This window comes from Cryptotermes secundus, unplaced genomic scaffold (genome assembly GCF_002891405.2).
Source record: "Cryptotermes secundus unplaced genomic scaffold, Csec_1.0 scaffold17, whole genome shotgun sequence".
Lineage (NCBI taxonomy): Eukaryota > Metazoa > Arthropoda > Insecta > Blattodea > Kalotermitidae > Cryptotermes > Cryptotermes secundus.
The window spans coordinates 973,733-989,261 of record NW_019729207.1 but is presented as its reverse complement, the minus strand read 5'-3'; the positions used below and the strand labels follow the sequence as shown (position 1 = coordinate 989,261).

General features: G+C 46.1%; 3 protein-coding genes across 6 annotated transcripts in view; 2 read left to right on the top strand and 1 right to left on the bottom strand.

Moving 5' to 3' along the window:
• Positions 1-955, bottom strand: part of LOC111865323 (eukaryotic translation initiation factor 4 gamma 1-like) — a 34,088-nt gene extending 33,133 nt beyond the window's left edge. Inside the window, exon 1 of the mRNA XM_033751777.1 lies at positions 894-955. The gene's annotated coding sequence lies outside the window, so the exon portion shown is untranslated. The remainder of the gene's footprint in view (positions 1-893) is intronic.
• Positions 1-2,598, top strand: part of LOC111865333 (angiotensin-converting enzyme-like) — a gene marked incomplete in the record, with an annotated part of 27,480 nt that extends 24,882 nt beyond the window's left edge. Inside the window, 2 exon segments of the mRNA XM_023853250.2 lie at positions 914-1,089; positions 2,118-2,598. Coding sequence (XP_023709018.2) covers positions 914-1,089; positions 2,118-2,167 — 226 coding nt within the window.
• Positions 2,599-3,449: 851 nt separating this feature from the next.
• LOC111865329 (angiotensin-converting enzyme) overlaps positions 3,450-15,529 on the top strand; it is a 35,766-nt gene continuing 23,686 nt past the window's right edge. For 2 of the 4 annotated variants that reach the window (XM_023853243.2, XM_023853242.2), the window contains exon 1: positions 11,373-11,411. In XM_023853243.2, coding sequence (XP_023709011.1) covers positions 11,388-11,411 — 24 coding nt within the window. In that variant the 5' untranslated portion in view covers positions 11,373-11,387. Of the gene's footprint in view, positions 3,605-8,915; positions 8,932-11,372; positions 11,412-15,529 lie in introns of those variants that run through there. The other 2 variants (XM_023853244.2, XM_023853245.2) reach the window with 2 other exon arrangements.

Here is a 15,529-nt window from a genome sequence, read left to right as displayed (position 1 = left end):
GTACTGCGGCCACTTCTGGCCTATTGTACCAGCCCCAGATGATAGGTGAGGGTGATTGTGGAGCAATTGGTGGAATGAAGATTGGCAGGGGAAACTGAAGTACTCGGAGAAAACCTGCCCCGGCGCCACTTTGTCCACCACAAAGCCCACTTGACCAGACCCGGGATCGAACCCGGGCCGCCGTGTAGTGTAGTTAGTTTAAGCCCTATGGTACAAGCCGTAAGGTCACGGGTTCGATTCCCGGTGTCATTGCAGTTTTTTCAATTGACCTACTCCTTCTAGCCGTACTATGTCCCCAGGGGTAAAGGGCGGCCGGCGCGTAAGGCTAACAACCTTACAGTCATCTGTGAGCCGACTGTCTAGAAAATGTGGGAGCCTCGACGTCTCACAACCCTATGGGCCTCCACGGCCTGTTACACAGGGATAACATTATCTATTTTACGCAATTAACAGTGGGAATCATATGGAATTCATAAATACACTGTGTGGGCAGAATACTATGTCATTTAATGCTGATTCACGTGGTACGCAAGTGAGTAAGTAAACTGCACTGGCTTCGCAACTTATCCTGCTCGCCTCAGAACGTTAAGCATATAGATACCGCGTGGTAAAAATGAAAGGAGGTTTACCAACATAACCACGTTTGAATCGAAAAGAAATATTCAGTTTCTATAACACAATGTGTAATCTTTGTGGGGATAGACTGTTGGTCACTTCATGGTTAGTATGAACCCGTTGACATGTGATACTTCCCTAGTTACGGCTTCCACAGACAACCCTTCCTCTGATACACCCCTAAACATTATAGCTCTTGACGGACACTCCGAAATCTCGATGTACTGAACGTGACAGCTCCATAAAGACAGCTACAAGCTGGCGCGTATGTACAGGACCTTATGACGTAACATTACAGGAAGATGCTGCAGATGGGGTCCTCGAGGCCTTGGCCTGACGCGATGGAAGTGCTGACAGGACAGCGCGACATGGATGCCACGGGACTGCTAGACTACTTCAGTCCCCTCGCGGACTGGCTGGAGAGGGACAACAGAGAGTCCGGAGAACACATCGGCTGGGAGCCAAGTCGAAAGCGTAAGCATTATTCGGTAACTCAAAACCCTCGGAGCCTCAAATTCATTTCGAAATTCAGTTCCCAGCTCGTAGAAAACACACGTCTCTGTGAGTTATGTCTTCTAGGATGTGACGCAGAAGTTTACAAGCGTTTCTTTGCAACGTACGGCCTTCATTTTCAGGGTAAAATAGCCAAGCAAGCGCGCAGAGCTGCTCGGCCATGAAGATGTTCCGTATAATTGTCTACAGTATTCCACCAGACTACACGGTGCCACATATCAGACGATAATACACTTTAGAGTAGCGCCGTTAGAACCTCACATCCAACACACTACATGTCCGTCACGGAAAGTTATCCCGTCGAGTTTATTTACGGAATGTCCCTAATCCTTCCAGCCGCACTATGGCCCTGGTGTCGACCCAGTCTCTAACAGAATGAGTACCAGGAAACATCCTGCGGGATAAAGAGTGGCCGGCGCGTAAGGTTGACAAACTCGCCGCCATCTCTGAACTGATTTTCTAGAAAACGTCGGAGCCTCGACATCTTACAACCCTCTTGGCCTCCACGGCCTGTTACAGGAATAACTTTACTTAACCTCACCGCCATCTGTGAGCCGACTCTCTAGAGAAAATGTGGGAGCCTCGACTGCTCACAACCCTATGGGCCTCCACGGCCTTTTGAGGGATAATTTACTTAACTTCACCCCCATCTGTGAACCGATTTTCTAGAAAATGTCGGAGCCTCGACGTCTCACAACCCTATGGGCCTCCACGGCCTTTTGAGGGATAATTTACTTAACTTCACCCCCATCTGTGAACCGATTTTCTAGAAAATGTCGGAGGCTCCATGTCTCAAAACCCTATTTGCCTCCACGGCCTGTTACAGGGATGGCTTTACTTAACCTAACCGGCACCTGTGAACCAATTTTCTAGAAAACGTGGGAGCCTCGACGTCTCACAATCCTATGGGCCTCCACCGCCTGTTACAGTAATAGCTACACCTTTACCACCAAATGTAGGCCGTACACTAATCAGAGTGAATGTTGCAGTTTGCGCGCCGACAAGAGCAGAACTGGCGGCCCTCGGGGTCGAGGGGTAGAGGGAGACGTAGCGGGAGCAGAGGCCACACGTCGCCTCAGTTCCAGAAGCTGATATCCTTCGTAAATACAGCGCTCTTTTCCTGGAAGCCTGGTTGCTCGGACACTCCCGCCAGGTGTCAGCCTCAAGGTCGAAACACAGTGCACCGGCAGATGTGTGACTCTTGGCAACTTTGCCGGTAGGCGTACCGACCGGACAGACCGAAAAAAAGCGCTGCATAAAATTGGTGTAGTTATGGAATGTTCAACGACAAGTCTTGTAACTCACATACCTTTATTTCCTCCCCTCCTTTCTGCTGTATCGTTAAAGCAGTTCCGTCGTCCATTTCATACTTTTCTCTTCATCCGTTTGTTACCTCTATTTTCTCGTTTCTTCCTGTACTCCTTTTCCACTGACATCATCTGCACTGAATAAACGTGATTAAAGAATCAACAGATTCGTTTGATTTAACCCACAATCTGAAGTGAATTCATCCTTCTGAACCAACCTGTACCTTAACAAGCCACTGTTTTATAAAATATTAATCGCTTGCAAATATTTATGAAAGATGAGGCTAAATATATAATTCAGAAAAAAAAAAGATAAAATCAGGACACCAATAATATATTTTAAACATGTCACGTATTCTCTAAGACGAATAATTTACGAAATATAAAAAGAAAGTATCAAGACATTTTCAAAACGTATTCAGTCTCTTCATAACAAATACAATACGACACCGTATAGTCTGGTATATATAAAAGGTTCCGGAGAAAAATGTTGCTTCAGGGTATAGGACGGGAAGTGGCAACGATCATTGCGTCATGTTACCCTGAAGAAGTCCATACATAAATATCTGTTATTGCAGTTTACATTGCCCTTGAAACGACTCGAGGATCGACTGAGAAAATTATGAATCGCGTTAAGTGCAGCGTGGCATCACTGTGCTTATTAGTTCAAACGACCGTGTTAAGAAATAACAACAAGGGGTGTGTATGCAAGTCTCCAAGCATCTAGTGAAAACACTTTCTAAACTCATAAGATTTACCTACTGACCGTGTTCTCTGAACCCGAACGTCCTGAACTGAACGCGGAATGATACTCGATTCCACAAACCGATTCAAGAATAGTAAGACGTGGGGGGGGGGGGGAGAGATTTCCCAGAATGAAGTTACAGACACACTCGGCTTCTCACGCGCAACCGTGACGTCAGGGCATGTAAGAAACGTGAATCACGTCACGTCTCCATGGACCAATGCTTACCCAGAATACGGAATACAAAAGGCTTGAAAGCTGCCTTGTGAATGGGTGGAACCAGAGCCTAACTCAATGGGCATAATTGCTTTGTGACCACATCATGGCCTTGGTCAGCTCAGCCAGTGAGTGTCTCAGCGGCTGCTAGCTGCGATGTATCCTGTTTCTGGTGTCGTAATATATCTATATCAACAGAAAACACAAGGTAAGACATTTCAGCACATACTGGTGTAACAGTCGTGAATAATTTAAAGGCAGTCATTTCTTACATTTGGTGCTACTAATTTCCCCTGCTTCCCCGCGTAGTCCTTTACAGGTCTGCATGTTATCTAATGATGCGTACAGGCCGAAGTTCAAAGCCGTCTTCCACGAATAACACACATAAATAGTCAATCGCAAAGAACCTTCTTTACATTACGCTTCACGTAAAGGTAAACATATGTAAGGCTACTCCTGTAAGAGGCCGTGAAGGCCCACAAGCTCATGAGACGTCGAGGCTCCCACATTTTCTAGACAATCGGCTCACAGATGGCGGGGAGGTTAAGTAAAGCTATCCCTGTAACAGGCCGTGGAGGTCCACAGGGTTGTGAGACGTCGAGGCTCCCACATTTTCTAAACAATGGGCTCACAAATGGCGGTGAGGTTAAGTAAAGTTATCCCTGTAACAGGCCGTGGAGGCCCACAGGTTTATGAGACGTCGAGGCCCCCACATTTTCTATACAGTCGGCTCATAGATAGCGGTGAAGTCAGCCTTACGCGCCGGCCGGCGGCCGCCCTTTACCCCCAGGAAGATTCCTGGTACTCATTTCTGTTAGAGGCTGAGTCGACCCCAGGGCCATAGTGCGGCTGGAAGGATTAGGTAAATTGGAAAATCCAATGACTTAATCGGGAATCGAACTCGGGACCTTCCGGCATGTGGCACAGTGCCTCAACCAACTACGCTACCGCATACCCCGATGCTTCACCTATTAACATCGAAATATTATGAATACTGAAGGAACAGACACGATACAATGAAACGAAAGACTGCTTGTTTGTCCGTGACACGCTACATAACTTGAATTCATGCAACGTGTTGACGCTCGACCATCCTTTGCTGCGGTAATCTGTAATGACGTTGATTAACCTCACGCACTCACAATCCAGTCATAATCTCAAGCACTCTAAACGAAAAAACAGGTTTTAATAAGTCTCATACACTAAAAGTTAGTTTTACATGCAACCGCGTGCAGCGCTCCATCTGCGCACTGTGTTACGATATACAGAGAATCTAATACGTTTTCCAACACAGCAATTCAGAGTGGTAGAGGTCCGCCACACTTTTCAGAAGTTTTAGAGCTCGTCTTTCCGTCTACTTCTGGGTATTCCACAGTGTCAGTTTCCTTTTCGCATTACTGTAAATGAACCCATGGCAATTAGGAAGCTGTTCAATCGACCGAGACCTGTGCGCCCCAGTGAGCTTGTTACAAGTGTCCCAACTGATCACGTCATTCCCCGCTTCCACCTACAGTTCGGCTGTTGCTAGGCAACTGACGTTAAGCGTGGCTGTTGCTAGGCGAGGCCCAGTTCCGTGGCCTTGTTCAGGTGACAACCGCTGGACCAGTTCAGTCGCCCCCACACGCAGCTCTCACTGCAGTGAGAGGTCAGGCGTTCACCGCCTTGCGTCGTCATCAGCACAAATACTCGTTCTCCGTCCGGGGTATGGTCACAACGCCACACTACATCTCTTCCTCCACCGCCCACATAGCAAATATATGAGAAAACACAAAGAAGTGAACATGGTGAGACATTCAGAGCGCTCGCTGTTAACAGTACTATCTTCTGGGATGTGACACCGTAAAGTCCGGTACAAGTTGACTGACGTTTCGGAGGAACGTACTGTCTCCATCTTCGGGGCAGAAGATATGCTAAGAAGTAAGGTGCACCCTGAAAATGAGAGCAGTACGAATACGTTCCCCCGAAACGTCGGTGAACGTCTACCCGACGACATGACGTCATACCCCAGAAGGGAAATATTCTTCAAGAAATTGCAAACCTACAAAACTCTACTTGAAAACGTCTTAAACAGTGACAGAGATGTTAACATACCTGAGGAGAGGTAATGAAATTCTTAAGACGAGTCGAGGGACAAATCAGTTCACATAAAGTTGAACCTTAATGCGCGTGCGTTCAGATGACCATTAATTTCGCAAATGTGTAGATACAGAACATAAGCCTCACCTGAAGAAGGCAGACTGCATTCAGACTAAAGGCCCTGCAAGAAGAAAAGGCGATTATGAAGAGGAGACAGTAGCCCCGTGTACCTGCAGATCAATAAGTGTCGTTCACTAGGAGTGAGGCGCCTAGCAACCAAGCCTTTCCAACATACTCTGGCCTCCCAGAGCTCATGCCCTTCAGTTTGTCCCACGTTATAGTCTCCTTCTGTGTCATATATATCCTAATCTACCCTCTCCATCTCAATCTCTGTCTTCCTCTTAGGCGTTTTCTTCTTAGTTCCATGTTTAAAATTTTCTTTTGGAATTCTACCTTCATTCGTTCGTAGATCGTGTTCATATCATCTTCCTCTGATATCTTCAAATCCTCCGCAAACTTTTCGTTTCTTATTTTCATTCTCGCCTTCGGTTCTTCCACCACTGATACCCCTTCCACTAATTACAGATATGACTTTTTGTGGGTCGCTTTACGAAACTCTCAGTATTAGTGTAGAGAGCACGGAGTCGTTGGGTGAATTGGAAAGGATTTGAAAAGAAGCAACTGTAGCCTAATATACGTACTGTAGTGACTGAAGATAAACACGAAAATCCTTAGTCAGGATAAAGGAAGCTGGAGCGAGCATCGCGACGCCACTCTGACATGACATCAGTATCATGTCAGCAAGAAACGTGACGGCAATGGACGCCGGACGTCTTCTGAAGCTGCTATTCTTCAGTTAGCGCAGACAGAGGCGTTACAAAAGCGCCCCTCCTAAGAGCCAATGCACTAACGACTTGTTTAGCTGTCCCTTTCTGCCGAACATTAACGTCTGTCGTGATGGACAAGATACAACGCCCAACACGTAATTAACTAGTCTACAATCTATATATTAATCTTCCGAAGGTCTGACGATTCAATATCGTACAGGATGCGCTGTTAGACCTCGCCTCTGAATTGCGTATGTGCAGAAGTGAGAAGCAGGAAACAGCAAGGCGGTGGTTGCAGCTGGAAGGGAGGGTGACGCACTGTAACTAAAGCATTTTCATTACCCATACACACCGTACAGCCCTTGTCTCAGTTAGTTGACCAAACCCACGGTACATTCTGTTGAGAACGGCCTCGAGGCACCGTGTTTCTGAACGGAAAGCCTCCTTTGAGTCTCTCTCTTGTTTTCGTGTTTTCAAAGTTTTCAGCGCGTTCCAAATGGACAGTCACAAAGAATGTGTCGGTTAACTTTCGTAACACGGATCCTCGGGAGTTTTACTCAAATTTACTGACGCTAATTGTGTTCAAAATCAGACAAAAATAATGGACACTTCACATGAAGAGCTAGACGCTTTTCTGCGCATGTCTCGAGTGTAACTCGCTAAATGTTTGCAACATAATCAGCAGGGGAAATTTAATAGTGTCACGATTTAGGGGTGTTACTATAGACTGGATAATTTGATTTATTGACACGACACGGAACTACAAGCAACACAGCGCTATCGCTGATTTCCACATTACAAATCACTAGGACACATTGTCTTCTTAGACTTCACTAGTCGTATCCTGGCAACGAATTTATAACAGTCTCACTGTAAACACCGCACACATACAGTCTTCTTTTCACAGCCGCAATCTTGGCAATTAACCATTTTCTTCACAACCGGACTTTCAACTCTCAACTATCTGCATCTAACCCAGTTGTCTTCCTGATAACCACTTTGCACGGACCAAACAGAAAACACCGTTTACAACAATTCCTCTACTGTTGTTGTAGACGGTTACCTAGCGATAGCCCGGATAGTTGACATGTTTATTAATTTCCGCAGCAATGTGTCTACCGAGCCGTTACCTAGCAACGGCTATGTTCACAGAGTCACCGCTCACCAACGGATCTATAAGCCATAATAGCTTTTCCTTAAACCTTACTTTTTAGGCGGGAATTAAAAACAAGTGATTTCTGTGCTACCTAATTCCGTTACTTGAAAACTCTTTGACTGATTTCGACCATACTATGTACGGGAGGTTCATTCTCATCTACCCTTCTGTTCCACGCTGTGTGTAAGACACTCGCTGATCGAAAATCCAGGCGCCAGAATTTATTTTCCGTTTTGTTTACCTCCGCCATGCAAGAATGTCAAGATTTCAATGCAAAAACACCGAACGCAGTAGCGCGGTGCCCGCGTGGAGGCGGGTTCAAATACCTCCACCATAGCCTTGCGAGTAGTAGGAGGCGACGAAAAGGGAACCCAGTGCCTGGGGGTATTACTGGGGCCACCCTCTTCCTGGGGGATATAATGCGGGGACCTGACCCTCCAGGTTGGGGGAGTCTCGAATCTGAGACAGCAAAATATGATCTCGAGTCCCACGGGACTCGGATCCGAGAATGACTGCGCTGGCGAGGGCTAGCAGCAGTTGCAAACGACAGACCCGTCCTCTCGTCAGAGAGAGCACGCCACACCAAGAGACCCACAACTGTCTGACAGTAATACAAATCTGGTCGTAAGCCCCAGATGAGGGCTTCACACCAAGACAGACTGGCCGACTGACCGTCGCTCGTAACATAATTTTGACTTTGACTTTTCCATCTGTAAATTGTATAGTCCAGCAATAGTGCTTTAATTAAATGTAGGTATGAGTTGTGTGTTAGAGTGGTCAATAAATCAAATATTCGACTCATACCCATAGTTACACCCCTAAATATATATTTATATACGTGTATATATATGTATATACATACTGTAACATGGTTGAGTGTGTTCAGAGACGGGGTTTGGAATCGTAACTGTATTTATTAGAAGCTAACAGAACGTAACCGCAAATACCTACGACAGTCTCGCTGAGTTACACACATGAAATCTCCTGAGTCTTCACTAGCCGTTGTCTGGTAGCGACTTCCAGCATCGGACATTCCAATTCCTCTGGGTTCCCAAACTGTCTTTGGCCACAGCTACAAGTTTCTTAATTCTCACACCCGCAATTCTTCACTATGCAGATTTTTTTTATGTTAAAACATGTGGTAAATAAAGGTACCATTAGGCTCTAAACAGTTCATTCTCCTCGCTGTATCGGGCCATGCTACCACCTAACTCTGCGAGACCTGAATTTCGGCCGAGACTATAGACAGCCTAAGCAAATAAATTTCTCCGACCCAAACATAAGAGGCATGTGTTGTGTAGGAATGTCACAGGTATCAGGGTCGATGCCCGGTGTGTGTGTCTCCCACACCGCGCCTACCATAACCGGTCCAACCGGCGTGGTTCTGCAGAGGTGGGGGGACAACGAAACGTCGCATAAATCCTGGTCCACCCGCGAGAGCTCCATCTGTGTACGGCAGATTTTAGTGGACGACAGGTGAGAGTTTCCTACCTTACTGCAGTTCATAATCACCGGATGGTGCGAGGAATAAGTGGCAACAGCGCGATATTCTGGGGGCTTTCGCTAACTTCCGGTTGAAGACCGTTAGATTCGCGGAAACAAATGCAGGGTGCACGAGATGCGTTATTTCGTATATTACCACAACTTCTGTTCGAAACGGTTTCGTCTCCGATAAAAATCGCCCAAGAGTTGCGGTCTAAAATTCCGATAACGTGTAAGACAGTCTGTTACGTTGGCGAGATTATCGTTAAAACTAAAATTTATGAGCGTGCTTCATTAAGAATCTTCCACAATTACATTTCATAACAGTCGGTTCAGCGGTTCTCCAGTTCTTACGCGCGGATAGACATACTGCAGCTAAGATGCAGACATCTGTGACGTCCCACTTGGTAAGTTCCAGCGACAACTAGCGCAGTCTGGAAGCAAGTTCGGGCATCAGCAGTAACTTTGGTCTAGATGTGAACACAGGGGAAACTTAAACATAGGTTGCTGTCTCTTCACCAGAATTCAGGGCAAAATCGTGACATAAAGATAGGTACCAGAAGTTTTGGAAATGTGGCACGGTTCAGATATTTGGGGACGACAGTAACAATTCAAAATTTCTTTCACGAGGAAATTCAGAGGAGACTGATTTCGGGTTGCTACCGTTCAGTCCAGAACCTTTTGTCTTCTCGTCTGCTGTCTAAAAAAAAAAAATAGAATATACAAAACTACAATTTCGCCTGTGGTTCTGTATGGGTGTGAAACTTGGTCTCTGACAATAAGGGAGGATCATAGACTGAAGGTGTTTGAGAACAGGGCGTTGAGGAGAATATTTGGACCAAAGAAAGATGAAGTGACGGGAGGTTGGAGAAAACTGCATAATGAGGAGCTTCATAACTTGTACTCTTCTCCAAGTATAATTAGAATGATCAAGTCAAGAAGGATGAAATGGGCGGGGCGTGTAGCACGAATGGGGAGAAAATGAATGAATATAGGATATTGGTGAAAGAACCAGAAGGAAAGAGATCACTAGGAAGACCAAGACGTAGGTGGTGGATAATACTAGCGAATGAAGCGGTTGCCCGTTTCTAAGCAACGGATCATTAAATACTTTCCCGCGGCAACGAATGCGCACGCAACGAGTTACTGATGAAAACTGTGTTTCCTACTCGTTCCGTGTATAGGGTTCATAAGGAAGACAATTGGGGCGACCCAGTCGGTTGTGAGTTGAGTTCTGCAAGGGAGGCTGTCAAAAAGATGGCGCTATAGTTCAGTTGTGGGATATCCGTCGGAGACTAACGACGTGAGCACAAAAGCTGAAGAATCTCCATTGTTGAGAGCTGTTACCAAGCAACGGCTAGTGAAGACACTGCAGGCTGATGAAGACTTAGCGTGCCGTGATCAGCGATAGCGCTGTAATTAATTGTAATTCCGAGTGTTGTGTGTGCAAGTGGTCAATAAATCCAATCTCCAATCGATACCCCGTCTATAGTCACGTATAAATGGTGAGTGGTATGGACTGGATTGATCTGGTTCAGGACAGGGACCGGTGGAAGGCTCTTGTGAACACGGTAATGAACTTTCGGGTTCCATAAAATGCTGGGAAATTCCTGAGTAGCTGCACAACTGGCGGCTTCTCAAGAAGGGTTCAGTTCCATTAACGTTAGTTAGCAGGCACTTAACAGTCCTGCGCGTTGCCTCCATACATGTGTACCTCATACTTTTTAGCATTAGAAAACGCTCCATTTGAACCACACAGTGTGAGGTTTCATATAATTCTCAGTGGGAGCACGCGGTAGAGTAGTTGAGGCACTATGTTACAAGCCGGAAAGTCGTGGGTTAGATTCACGATGAGAATAGAATTTTAAATTTACCTAATCCTTCCAGCCGCACTATGGACCCTGTGGTCGACTCAGCCTCTAACAGAAATGAGCACCAGGAATCTTCCTGGGGACAAAGGGCGGCCGCCGGCCGGTGCGTGAGGTTGACAAACTTACCGCTATCTATGAGCCGACTGTCTAGAAAATGTGGGAGCCTCGACGTCTCACAACCCTATGCGTCTCCACGGCCTGTTACAGGGATAGCTTTACTTTTAATTACACATCCGGACATGAAGTAACACACACACAAACAGATATATTGTGTTGCTTCGTTGTATATACAAAGGCCCACAAAACTGAAAATTTTGGTGCACTGAGTTTGGGTATAAAACATTTTCCTTCTGCAGTAAGAAAACGGGTGAGGTCTGGGGTTTACACGGTGGTATCAACAATATTGCGATACACGTTGCTAGGCAACATGATGTTATAAACTATACAAGACAACATTGTTATAAACGTTACTACGCATCACATTGTTAGAGACGTTACTAGGCAATGTGATGTTACAACTTTCAGAAACACAGCTAGGAAGTGAAGCGAAGTGGAAGCAAGCAGAGGTCATACAGAATCATGCTGTTCGCGATATCGCTAAAGGTAAGGAGTCTGAGGCTTAAGCTTGGCTACGGTCAAGCGTACAACCGTTGTAACATTAGCTACCTAAGTTACGGCATCATCTGCTAAGGCAAGCCTTGTGTATGTTGTACATACATACATGTTGTATATACTAAGAGTTGCACGTACAATTTTAAATATACATGACATGTACCACTGATTTTGACCGCGGTAAATATGGCTGCGCCGATCCCAGTACGAACTGTCTTCGCTCGCTTGAACGCTGGGATCGTGGGTTCGAATCCTACTCGAGGCATAGATGTCTGTGTTGTTCTGTGTATAGGTCGCAGCCTTGCGACGGGCTCATCCCCCGACCAAGGTGTCCTACCGACTGTGTATAAGATTAAGAAACTGAAAAATCGGCCATGGTCTAATAAAAGGAGTGTAGAGCCATAGATAGATAGATAGATAGAAATACGACTGTGCTGCCGAGGACCAGCAGGAATTGTAAACGACAGACCCGTGTTTTCGTCAGAAAGGGCGCACTACATCAAGAAACCTGCAACTCTCTGACAGTATGAAAAATTTGTTCTTGGTCCCCAGATGGGGGCTTGACACCAAGACTGGCTAGCCGACTGACCGTCGGTCGTAACATGACTTTGATTTTGACGTGGCTTTTATTTTAGCTTCTTCGTAGGGTGTATGAATCATACTCCTTTCCAGTAACTTCTAACTATCTTAATTATATTTGTGAGTTGCCCGTGTAGAGCACCGGAAACCAAAGGTTGGATGCTACAATGTCTTACATACCGAACGGGTTTTCGTAATGGCGATAGCTGAGACCAATATTCGGGGAAGGTGTTTTTTTTTACTTCGCTTAGTGGGGGGTGGAGTCCAGCTGGGTTCACTCGGCACGGCGGCCACTGCTTGGCCTGCCCCGGGTGATTATGATAATGGAGAATTTGGTGAAATGAAGATTGGCAGGGGAAACCGAAGTACTCGGAGAAAACCCGCGCCAGCGCCACTTTGTCCACTACAAATCCCACTTGACCAGACCTGGTATCGAACCCGGGCCGCCGCGGTGGGAAGTCAGCGACTAAGCGCTTGAGCTATGGCGCGGCCGGGTAAGGTGCTTGGTTCGAATATCGGCCGAAACACTGGCCAGACCGAAATTTTTTCATGGTTTTCCTCAGTCGCTCCACACAAACCTGTATAGTGCCGCGATGAGGACACTTCAGTTTCCTTCCAGATCCTTTACAATTCACCATTATTCAGTCCTCCCAACATTCGACGCTATGTATTTAAGCTGACGACATCTTCGCAAAATAACACACAAAATGGCTTTTCTTTTCCTCCTTCTTGGAGAATTAAAACCCGGCTTATGAAACTACCTTGCCGCCTGCGTCTGGCCTACAGCTTCTGAATGCAATGTGACATGAGGACTGAAACCCGGAATAATGGAGCCAAAAGAGACGGCCGCTGCTATGCAACGGCTCAGAAAACACGTTTCCGCCGCAACGAATACACACTCAACAATAGATTAAGTATTGTACGCCGTGTTTTCCATGTGGTCCGTTCCGTAACAATATGCACTGAAAGGAAAGTAGTTGATCCATGTGACGCGAGTCGTAGGAGGCGACGAAAAGGGAAGTCTCAAATCTGAGACAGTAAAATACAGTCGCGAGTCCCAAGGGACTCGGACCCGAGAAAGGCTGCGTTGGCAGGGGCCAGTAGCATGTAAAAAAAAAAGACCCGTTCTCTCGTCAGAGGGGACGCCCCACAAAAAAACAAAACCGTAATGTTCAACAGTAATAAATATCTGTTCATGAGCCCGAGACGGGGCTCGACACCAAGACTTACTGACTGACTGAACGTCAGTCGCAATGTGACTTGGACTTGATCCATGTGGAGTTATGTTCGAATGCCTCCACCGTAGCCCTGTGAGTCGTAGGAGGCGACGAAAAGGGAATCCGGTGTCTGGGGGTATCACCGGGCCACCTTGTTCCTGAGGGATATAAATACGGGGATCTGGTCCTCCAGGTTGGGGGAGTCTCGAAACTGAGACAGTAAATTATAGTCATGAGTCCCACAGGACTCGGACCCTAGAATGACTGCGTTGGCGAGGGCCAGCAGCAATTGTGAACGACAGACCCGCCCTCTCATCAGAGATGATGTTACATAAGGAATATAACCGCAAGTATTCAGCTGAAAAAATACTGGTCGTGGGTCTCGAGGGACTTGACGCCAAGACGAACTGAAAGGCGGCAAGCCGCCAGTCGTGAAGTAGCTAGGACTGACTACGCGAAGCGACGGACTGTAAAGGACATGGATGGAATTGGCCGTGGTCTATTTTAAAGTATTATTTCACCATTCTCTGGAAGGACTGAGGAGAACCAGGCTAGACACTTGTAATGCAATCCGCAATGTTTGTGTGGAACTCATCTACTCTACCTGAGCACGTCACGCCTAGGCAAGCGTACGAACGGAAAGATCCTGTGTGTTTGAATTTCTCGTCGGCGTTCGAATGCGTGAAGTGTGTTCAAAATAGAATCTGGTAACTTTATGATGACGTAACGGTTGCATCACTAACTGTAGTTGACACATTTTCGTTCCCCCAATATATGCAGTATAATACTACCTTTCCTATACATAATGCTTTGAAATAAGGAGATGCTTTATCGTCATGGCTTTTTAACGCTCTTTTCCTATGCGCCATTGGGAAATTATAAGGAAATTGGTATTCAAGCTGAGAGATACCACGAGAGATGTGGATATTTGATTAATAGGCCAGCATCTGCACCCGGGACCTTCGAAGCTGGATTGTTATCAGCTTGATAACTGTCATATTTTTGTCATGAAATAAACGGTGTGATGGCTGGAAATCTGAATGCTTTACGAAGTGACATGTTGCAAAATACATGTGACGGGGTGTACAGAGAATTGCTGGCCTTCACACACCGTTGCCAGATCTCCGTTATCTGTACGCATGTCGCATTTTCTAACTGTGTGAGTAGTGAGTAAGCCATGCAGTAGCAGGCGGCAAGCTAATCCGAAACGTCGGCTTCTCTCTGGACTACACGGCGTTACAACCAAGAAGATTGTATGTACTCTTCATGAGGGTTACTGTTCCTCGGGACGAGGCTCCGTCTGCAGAAGTACGATGACATGTCTATATCAATCTACCAGACCTTACGGCGGCACATTTCAGACGACAGAGTCCTCATATATAAATTAGGTTTACTGAAACGTCCGAAGCATGAAGAAAGGTAGAGAGGTGGAGGGGGAGAAATGACGTAGGGAGTTCCGTGCCAGTTGTCTCTTGAGTCAATTTTGTTGCTTAGAAATTATCCAGAGCCTGAGTGGTGCTCACTAGCCTGGGTATTCGTGACCAAATTTGTTGATTCACGTTATATGGTAAGTTTGTGAACCACTGTGCATAACGGCCGCGGAGTTTTCATTTTCTAGTGGGGAGCTGGGTGTTGCATAATTTGGAAACGTAATTTGGGCACCTCCAAAGTGTTCAATTTTGAGTAAATTAAATCGGGACGGTTGCATGAGAAGCCCGCTGTAGCAGCTTGGGACTGGGACTTTCGTCTAATTAATATTTAATAAGGAATGCAGGCTAATAATTAAGTCCCTATCTCACAGAGAACACATTGTATCTCCGAATTTTAAATGCTGATCAGGGAAACAGTCGCTGTTTATTGTGAGAGCCATACGGAACACACAAATACACTCTGTGGGCAAAATGCAGAGTTCAGTCCGTACCTCAGAGGAAACACATTACGTCTCCGCTACAAAGCCCAACCGGTTAATGCTGTTTAGGGAAACAGTCGCTGTTTATTGTGAGACTCATACGGAACACATAAATACACTGTGTGGGCACAATGCAGAGTTCAGTCCGTACCTCACAGGAAACACATTACGTCTCCGCTACAAAGCCCAACCGGTTAATGCTGTTTAGGGAAACAGTCGCTGTTTATTGTGAGAACCATACGGGACACACAAATACACTCTGTGGGCAAAATGCAGAGTTCAGTCCGTACCTCAGAGGAAACACATTACGTCTCCGCTACAAAGCCCAACCGGTTAATGCTGTTTAGGGAAACAGTCGCTGTTTATTGTGAGACTCATACGGAACACATAAATACACTGTGTGG